The 10,473-nt window shown below is 31.2% G+C and overlaps 1 protein-coding gene across 1 annotated transcript; it reads left to right on the top strand.

The window, feature by feature from the left end:
- The first annotated feature begins 6,750 nt into the window (after positions 1-6,750).
- LOC132734657 (E3 ubiquitin-protein ligase TRIM71-like) lies at positions 6,751-9,230 on the top strand. Its single transcript, XM_060721443.1, has 2 exons — positions 6,751-6,967; positions 7,383-9,230. The coding sequence occupies exon 2, from the start codon at positions 7,387-7,389 to the stop codon at positions 9,151-9,153; it is 1,767 nt and encodes a 588-aa protein (XP_060577426.1). The 5' UTR covers positions 6,751-6,967; positions 7,383-7,386; the 3' UTR covers positions 9,154-9,230.
- Positions 9,231-10,473: the final 1,243 nt, after the last annotated feature.

Raw genomic sequence — 10,473 nt, 5'->3', positions numbered from 1 at the left:
TATTCATTTTTTTTTGGAGGGGGGGGGGCTCGTTGTAATTATCCAACATGACATTCTTAAGTGTCATAAAACAAACCTTTTTTTTAGCAAACCTCACTGCTATATATAAAACCCAACAGTACGTCAATAGGTTACTAGTACACATTTAAATAAATGCGGTCTAACAAATGTAAATATCGACATTTTAATCACATAAAATGATATGTTGTACATTAATCAATAACATATGCCCTTGCGCTGAAAAAAATACACCAGTAGATCAACAATGTTTTTGAATAAGACCTTTCGTAGTAAATAAAATAAAATGATGATATTTTAATGATGTTTCGAACAACAAAAAAGTAGACATAGGAGCATAGCACGACTAATATAATCATCATCATAGTCAGTGAAAATTGGATTTTAAAACAAAACGTGAAATGAATTTGAAGATATGACTGTTTATAACATGTTGATAAATGTAGATCTATTATGTACGAAAATATGACAACATTATTTTTGTTTCTAGATTTAACTGAGGTAAAAGAATTCTGTCGTTTGATGAATCTAAATATTTGATTTTCCTGTATACGTGCATCTAGATTCAGTTGTTACTAAATCGGTGTTAAAAATAAACTAAATGCAAATATCATACTTATAAAAAAGGTTGTAAATACAGTTATCAGTTTTGACAAGAATATTACATGCCAAATCCAGATACTCTACAGTAAACTAGCCATGTATGTGATAGTATCCATTATTTGATTCTTTTTTGTCATAGGGATAGACATTTTTTTTTTAAATGATTTTTCCATAGTAGCGGATGTAGCATTTCGCGCATGGGCATTCTGCAATAACGAAATATTACATTTTATCATACTTAAAGGCTTAAATAGACGTAATTCAAGTTATGTCACCTAGAAAGCATAAATTTTGAGATGACTGAAATTGGTAAGTACTCAAAAATGAATTGTTATTTATAAAAAATATACGAAAAAATGCGGGACAAATAATACAATGATTAAAAAGCGCATACAAAAGTCTTCTGTTTTAGGTATCATTAGAAGACTTTTCAATTAGTAATTTAAATTGAAACAGAAGGGAGTTAAAGATAAAATGTCATTGCCCTTGTATTACATATTATTACACAATTGGTATTGTGCACTTCCTTTGAATAAGTGATATGGCAAGGTGGTAAGTGTCAAACAGATTGACACGTGACCGGTTGTTTTATAATAATTCAACCCGGACGTTTTAGAACGATGACTATACCTTTACGTATACCAATCCCATCGATGTATGTTAATTTTGTGAAGTGACAAATAGTGGGACGTGCATTTACATGTTTTACAGGAACCGAATAAAATGTATGTAATTTTACTACCCGTCTTAACTTCTCAAAATTTTGGGGAAAAAAATCTACTTTTGTGACTTAAAAATTTTCATTCAGCATCACAGTCATTTGGATAAAGGACAAAATAAGATAAAACTAAATAAATGCCTTATTATGTGTTCTGACTTTTGTTCATAATGATAATTAATCTCGATTTCTTGTTATATAATATGAACTATTTTTACCAACAATTAAGTAGACCTCTTTATCTGCATATGGATATATTTCCACATATTTTCTTTACAATTATCTCAATGCCAGGTCCGTGATCGTAAGTGAGTATTCTTCAACAATCATCCTGTCCTTGCCTTTTTATGGCATCTTGGCCACAAAGCTATAGAGGCATCTTTTGTATTTTTGTTAAAAGCTGCTTTATATACTTTTTCTATCTTTTACCTTAAACTTACTCGATTTTTCTACATTTATATTTAGGGCGACGCTCTTTTGACCTACGCACATTGCGCATGCGCGACAAAATACTACTTCCGGCCGATTTTTCATATAATGTCATTAAATTGTGTAATGGATATTGCACTGATTGGCGGAAAGGTACTAACTAAAGCTGCTCTAAATATTAATTTCCCTGGCTCGGGACACAGGCGTTTGGCAATCTCCCCTTGATCAACAACAACAAAATTACTATCCAGCACCCGTTTACTATATCAATGTTGTTTTAACATGATTCAAATATTTTTAACGAATTGAAAGCAGCTGAATGTATGTTAACTCGACGTGGACCAGAAAATTTCGTTGGCGACCTCAATTTCAAGGTAATTTGTTGAATATAGTTGGATATTAAATTTATCGTGAATGAAGATAGATAGCTCAATATTTGAACGGTTACCGAAAGATATATCTATTGTGTCTTGTTTGCAAGAATAAGTATGAAAATATGTCTTATTTTAAATAAGGAGTATCTTTTAAAAAGATACTCGGCTGAAGTATAACTGTTTTATATGCAAAAGAATGATATCTTTCAGTTTTCAATACAAAAAGAAATGTAAGCAATGCTTGCATAACAATGACATGATAATTATTTCTTTTAGCTAAGAAAATACCCATTTATACTTTAAAATGAAATATAGCAGATTTATATTGATGATTTTTCAAAGAAGAACAACTTCTATCTAATTTATCCTTTTTACTTGTTTTCATTTGACTTTTACATTTTGTTATCATTTACAAATTAACCTAAAAGTTAAATATCTATCCTTATTCCTGTACATTTCATTTTAGGACTATACTTTACATTTTATTTTAAAGTGACAAAACCATTCCTTACATTTTATCATTGAGTTATACTTAAACTTTTATTTAGAAAGGTAAGTAATATTCTTTACATTTTATTTTAGAATGACCAATGAGATTCACCGATTTCAGTTTGTAATCTTAAATGACCAATAAAAATTCTTATTATATTCAGTCCTTCCCTGTTAATTATACAGGAGGGTAAACCGATTACAGACGGACTTCGTCCGAAAAAAATGCGAGAGCAAAATGTTGATCCTTTCGGGGAAATACGCTATGGCGAGTTATATACCTTGTCTATATATTATATATAGTTAACGGATGTTGGATAGTAATTTTGTTGATGATGATCATGGGGAGACAATGTAATGATAATTTGAACACTGTTGACAAGACAAATGTGTCAAATGCCTGTGGTTCGGGAAGTATGGTGATTTTATTGATGCAGCTTATGAAGATTTTACTTGTAACAACATCAGTGCTTAAATAAATATTTGCTCTTGTGTATAGATAATTATACTTGAGGTTTTTACTGTGTTGTAAAGGAAGCGACAGTGGGGTGTAGAAAACAGGCTTGTTTTACGCTGTTAAGCAAGCATGTAAAACATTTCAAAAGTATCGGTTAGCAAGTTGCAAAAATGATTGCTCAATAGGCACCTAAAAAAACTGGCAAGCGTATGGCTTAAACATGCAACGGAGAAATCATCCCTACTGTGGCGCTTAAAACAGCAAGGATGAGTTTTTATTAAGGAAGTGATGCCGAATGTGATGGAAATGGTTTTTTATAGGAGATGCTATTAAGAATGAATGTTCCGCTGCAACCAGACTCTGTTGCATGTCTTTAATTTAAAGATTAACTAAAGAGGAATTTTTATTCTGTTTTCAACAGGAAGGTAAGACCTGTGAAAAGATTATTAGTTGAACCGAGTGATGAAACCCAAATAGGTTTTGGATATAGAAAAGTATACCTTTTGTTTTTTCAGAGTTATATTCCGGACAAAGTTCAAAGCGCAATAATTACAAACTTAGGCAAGGTATAGTTACTGTTCTTCGCACTGCACTTCTACACAATGAGATCTATCTACCGACTTACTTTCTTGTTGAAACCTCTTGTAGTTTCACATAAATGTCCCAGACAACGTTCAAAGTGAAAAACATGAACAAAGGGGATTTACTCAAAAAATTAGCCAAGGCAAAGTCACAGATTTTTTTCACTGCACATTTACCCAATGAGATCTATCTACCTACAATGTGTCTTGTTAATATCTCTTCTAGTGTCAGAGTTAAGTCCTGGACAATGGTCAAAGTGTAAAAAATGAACAAAAGGCAATGACTCTAAAATCAAGCAAGGCAAAGTTATTATTATTTTAAACTGCTCTTTTATTTAATGAGATATATCTACCTACAAAGTTTCTTGTTGATACCTCTTATGGTTTTTGTACTATGTCCTAGACAAAGTTCAAAATGTAAAAATGAACAAAGGGCATTAACTCAAAAATTAGACAGGGTGGAGTTATGATTTTTTGCACTGCATTTTTTTCCAATGAGATCTATCTACCTACAAAGGTATATGCTGATACCTGTTGTTATTTCAGAGTTATGTCCCGGACAAGAAAAGTGGACAACGGACAAACCGGTGACTATATGGGGAGCATAAAAATAAATTTTGTATTTTTGATAATTTCAAATAAAAACAACAACACACTTTTCAAGGCTTTGCCATGTATTCCAAAAAATAACTTAAAAAGCACTAAACATCTGTTCACAAACATAATATATATCACTACATTTAAAATTGGCATTTTAAGAATTGGCTTCTAATTTATTAATAAATAGTTATTATCCGGAACTTGGCAAATGCTGGGTTTTTAAGCTAATCACCCGTAACAAACAAACTTTTATAAACAAACTTTTATTGTTATAGCTTTAAGATGCAATACCGATCACAAAAGATTAGTTAACCCGATTTGCATATTATCGAAGGTGTTACTGTTGAAATTTGTTTGTACCCCCTGATAAGCTGGGAAAACTAAAATATTCTTAATTCCGTAATAAGCATATTGAAATTAACAAAATAATACTCTAATGTATATAAAAGTTCAATAATAATCTTGTGATAGAAAGATCAAATTAGTCTTGGCAAGTTCAGGAACAAAAGTTTGTGTTACACCTTTCCTTTCTTATGGCTAAACCATGTAAACAACAGCTGTCTTTAAAACATTGCAATTACCATTCCCAGAGCTTAACTGTAAGAAAAGGGGCATAATTATATAAAAAAGTAACTGAGAGGCATATGACCTGAGCTCATCGTGATAGATTATAACAGATAACAATTGTGTTAAGTTTCAACGAATTCTCTTAAAAAGTTTTTAAGATATAAACTTGCATGTAAAAACTTAACCAAAGTGTAGCAGCAACTCTGAGACCGATGCCGGTGCCGGAAACAGTTTGAGTACATTAAGTTGATTAACACTGTCTAGTTTTCAAATTTTCTAGTTAAAAGGCAAGAAAAATTAATATTCAGCTTCCCTCACCACAGCTAAATTGATGTAAACATTAACATTTGTAACGTGCACGGGCTAGCTGTTATATATAATTTTTCTTATGGCTACTTTGCCAGTTGATTGGTTACAAATGATTATACAATAATTTGTTCAAACTTTGGAATCAAGTCTAATTAACTAATGTTACAACAGTAATGTGCTTGAAAGATAATTAGTGGTCTTGATCTTGATATAAAATTGGGGTGACACTTTTTAGGCTACTTAATATATAGAAAAACCACTTGGATATCGAGTTTTCAATACTTGAGTAATAACAATTACACCTAACGCAATGTTTAATTGATGCAATTGAAATACTTTGTAAATAGTGCAAGAACCCAAGTAATTAAACTAAAATATTAATTAATTATTTCTGTGGTGTTGACACATCGGCAGCTGGACAGAGACTGATCGTCCACAGCTTTGAGCTCTATTTATACCCAATAACGTAGTTGTATTTAATAATCGTTTACTGAAGTTGAAGAAATCAAGCGTCCAAGAGAAATTGATAATGGTTCGAATATTGGTACGAATGGCATTGAGTTCGAATGATTTTAAGTACGAATTGTTCTGATATTTTAGAAATAATAAAAATATGCCCGTTATATCAAATAATTGCTACAGATAAGTTGTTAAAACTAATCATTTAATTTTTATGTATTTATTACTTATTTATAAAAGATTAATCTATATATTAAACACAGGATAACATATTTGTTTACAATTTAATTTACCGACAGTTTAGGTACAAAACCACTAAATATCATTACAGAATCAAGGCTGAAGAGAACAATCGTCACACATTTTTTTTTCATTTACTAGTAAACATTTTGTGTAAAACAATTGAAGGTCAAACGTATGAAGGGCAAATATTTGAAAGTGAAACATATGAAGGTCAAAAGTTTGAAGGGAAACATTGAGAGGTCAAACATTAGAATGTCATACTTTTGAAGGTCAAACAGGCATCTATGTATAACAACTAAAGCATCACTGACCATTTCAGGGGAGAAACGCTACAAAGATCTTTTAACCCTAAACCTGCTGATTTCCTTTTTTGAACTGTCCATGATCAGGGAGATCATGATAAGAAATTAAGTTGGTCAACTGACAATATATATCCTGGTTCTATACTGCTTGCAAAGGACAAAACATTTATGTGGAATTATTTGTGGAGAAAACAATTTGTACTCCTGCTGGGTGTGGGAAAACTCATTAAACAGAGAAAAATAAATCAAGAAAAAAATTAACACTTAATTAAAGGTATTAATAAATTTTGCCATCCTTTTATTATATTTGACAAAACATGTTTTCATATCTCAATTTATAATTTTATAGTGAAGATATAATTTTTATTTCAAGAGCTATCCTTGGGATTGTAAATAAGGACATTTATTTTGGTATCAACTGTTTAAATTTTACATGTTTGTTAACCAGCAATTCATTTGTACGAATATATTTAACTATTTAACACAAACTTGAAAATATTTAGTAGACTAGTTTAATAATGTCCTTATATATACGGGCTTATAACAAGATAGCACTTACAAAATGTAAAATTTGTTTGTACAGCAAGATAACATTTACAAAAAGTGAAATTCCATTGCACATTTATGTCATGTAACATGCTACTTTAAATATTGACAAGTTTTGGCTTGTGAATCAATAATTTAATCTTTACGAACTGATTTTGTAAAGTTTTCATATCAGCGGATAAACTAGACGGGAATTTACTTGTCACATGAGAAAAATTAAAAATACTTAGCTTTGTGTATTTGATATATCGCAGGAAGCAGGATAAATCATGGTGAGTTTATTATCTTATTTTACATCTATGTTTTTAAAAGTTAATAAAACTCAACGTTACAATATCTTATTTATGAACATTATGCACATTACAACATTGACCTACAATAACCTTGACAATAATTTTCCTGTAATCCATCGACACCTTTCCTGATTTTCAATGTAACATGTGTTTTCTAATGGGGAGAGGTAAGCATCAAAGCTTTTGCAAAAATTAATGGGAAAGCAGTTCCCTAGGTGATAAAATAATCTGAAATCATGCTATCAACAAAATACTTGAAATTTACATGAAAGCTTAGATCAGATGGTAACATATTATATGACAGAAGCACTCAAGGATATGCAATCTGAATAAAATTTCTTCTAGTAAATTCACAGCTGGTCATAAATAAATGTATGGTATTTGTGCATTCCAGGTTAATGGATGTTCCTGGTAAAAAGGCATCGCAGAAACTTTCATCTTCACTTTCTCGGGGTGGTGCTGAAGATTTCGACATCTTCTGTGAAATATGTGACAGAGTTGATATCAGGCTACCTGCCTTTGGTTACTGTGTAGATTGTGAGGAACACTTATGTCAATATTGTTTCAACACTCATAGGCGACCAAAACCACTACGCCATCACCAACTTTTAGATAAAGATCACATGCCACAAAAACAAAAACTCAACAGATCATTAAAATCTTCTTCCTGTCAACAGACTGGTGATTTAACAAAGCCTTGTACTAAACACACCAAAGAAGTGATCAAATTCTACTGTCATGACCATAATGCTCTTATATGTATTGTATGTGTGACCCTTGAACATACACCAACATCCTGTCATGTGGACTACATACCTGATATATCAGGACAGATTATAGACAGCATCGAGTTCAAGGAAACTCTGAAAGATATTGATAAATTGACAAACAAATGCTCCCTGGTAACAAGTGGCCTGAAACAAAGAGTTGTTAAATCAACAACTTCTCTTAAAGATGCTATAGCAGAAATAGAAATCTATAGAAAAGCGATAAACAAGAGATTTGATGAACTAGAAAAGGAGGTAAAAGATATTGCTATAACAATCCAACATGACAACAACGAAAAAATGAAAACAACAAAAACAACATGTAACGATATAAACAAATCACTTCAAGCATCAATTGATACTCTAAATCACCTCAATGTAAACAAGAAAAATGACCAACTGTTTGCTGAACTTAAGAGAGCTCAGCAATTGATTCAAGACAATAACAATATAATATCACAACTACCAACACTCAATGACATTGATGAGTACATCTTTGAACCTAATAAAGGTATCAAGAAAGTCCTTCAGGATGACAAATCATTAGGAACATTGATCAGTAAGATGCTAAAGCAGACAACTGAACCAAAGAATCAAGGTGCAGTAGCATTGAAATTGTCTACCCCTAGAGACATCAATGCTAAATCATCCTCAGATAAAAGGGATTGCTGGATTACTGGTATAGCGGTTTCTTCTCAAAATCAAATATATGCTACAGATTATCCTAATAAATCTATTAAAATGATAGACATCAATAGTGGAGCTATCAAACAATTACCACTTAAATCATCACCCTGGGATATCACCATGGTCTCTAGTGATTCACTTGCTATAACAATACCAAACAGAAAAACAATACAGTTCATTTCCTTCTCCCCAGACTCAATCACACCAAAGTACAAAATGAAGGTAGATGGAGATTGTTGTGGTATCAGTCATCATCTGGGAAAACTTGCGGTCACATTTACAGAACCTGCTAAACTACAAATCATGGATTTAAAAGGTAATACTGAAAATACAGTTGATAAAGATTTCAATGGTGACCATATATTCAGTTATCCTGGGTATATCACAACAAACAGTCATTCAATCTATGTATCTGACTGTGACAATGATATAGTTCTACGATTTAACTGGCAAGGAGAGATGATAGGATTAGTAGGAATTGGAGAACCAAGGGGTATAACACTGTTACATGATGGGTCTCTCTTGGTGATTGATAGAAACAGTCAATGTATACATCGAGTAAGTGGTGACTGTAAAGACAGTAAAGCTATACTTGAGGATGCAGATAATCCTCAAGCTGTATGTTGGTGTGCTGAAACCAGGACACTTTGTGTTAGTAGTTTAAAGTGTCACAGTGATGATAATTATATCAAATTGTATAAAATGATGTAAAAGATATGACGAGACTAAAGACATGACACTAACAATGGAATAAACACATCAAATCATCCTCATTCATTCAAGATATAATATATATATAGAAATTAATTAAAATTATGACATCACACATAACCTTTTTTTTTTTTTTTTTTTTTTTAAGTTTCGGGCGCCCAGTTAAGGGGTAACCCCCATTTATTTTTCCCGTCATTGGCATAATAGGGGTCGAGGAGCATCCTCCTTTCAGCCTTACAATAATGCAAGTATATATTTGATTTCTTACAAAATAAGAAGCAGTACAGATAATGTGAAAAATATAATATAAGAATTCGCAAAGGTATCATTTACTTGTCCGAAAAAACGAAAAGTGACAAGGTTGAAAAGCGAGTTAACTCTTTATGAATTAAATCTATTATTTCAATTGAGTTGCGTCCCATATATTAAAGGTATTATTCATACAATTTACAAATATTTTTAAAATTCTGTCACAGAATCGTCTTTATTTCTACACTTGTATTCAAATTGATATTTTATATCAATTTAAAAAAAAATCTTGACAAGATAGGTATTGGTTCATATGAACAATTATGCTTACAATTGTTACGATATTTCCAAATGCCCATTTGGTTTCGAATGTAACAGTATTGATCAATTTATTATTAATTGCGTGTTCAAAAGATACAAAAAGTGCAGTAGATTGGAAATTTGAAAAATCATTTTCCAAGATTTTTTACACGCAACCTTAATTTTGTTAATCTCTAGAAGTACAGATAAATTATTTTTTACAAAATCAATAATTAATTATTAGTTAATTAATATATTTATTGTGAAATTTCAAAAATTTATAACAGAATACAAAAAAGTGCAAACACTTAAAATGTAGATATAACAGTTCAGTTCTGCATCTTTTGAAACAAAATTATACTTATCTTTTAATGTTCATGATATAATATAAATTAAATGTAAAGATGAGGAGCGTTCAGTGATCACATGTGTCGCCTTATGACAGCCAATTACATCTTTAATGTTACATGTCTAATATTATTTATTGTGAAATTGCAAAAATTTATAACAGAATACAAAAAGTACAAACACTTTAAATGTAGATATAAAATGTCAGTTCTGCATCTTTTGAAACAAAATTATACTTTTTTTAATGTTTATGATTTAACATAAATTATTAATAAATGTAAAGCTGATCGAGGAGCGTTCAGTGATCACATGTGTCGCCTTATGACAGCCAATTGCATCTTGCAGCTACTGTGTAGCAGGAGACACAAAAAGCATAAACAGGGCAGAGCGTGTTTTTATGCCCCCACAAAGTGGTAAGCATAT

Source organism: Ruditapes philippinarum, unplaced genomic scaffold, assembly GCF_026571515.1.
Source record: "Ruditapes philippinarum isolate M1 unplaced genomic scaffold, ASM2657151v2 ctg4747_1_1_1_1, whole genome shotgun sequence".
NCBI lineage: Eukaryota > Metazoa > Mollusca > Bivalvia > Venerida > Veneridae > Ruditapes > Ruditapes philippinarum.
The sequence above is the reverse complement of the archived record's forward strand: the minus strand, read 5'-3'. Positions and strand labels throughout refer to the sequence as shown.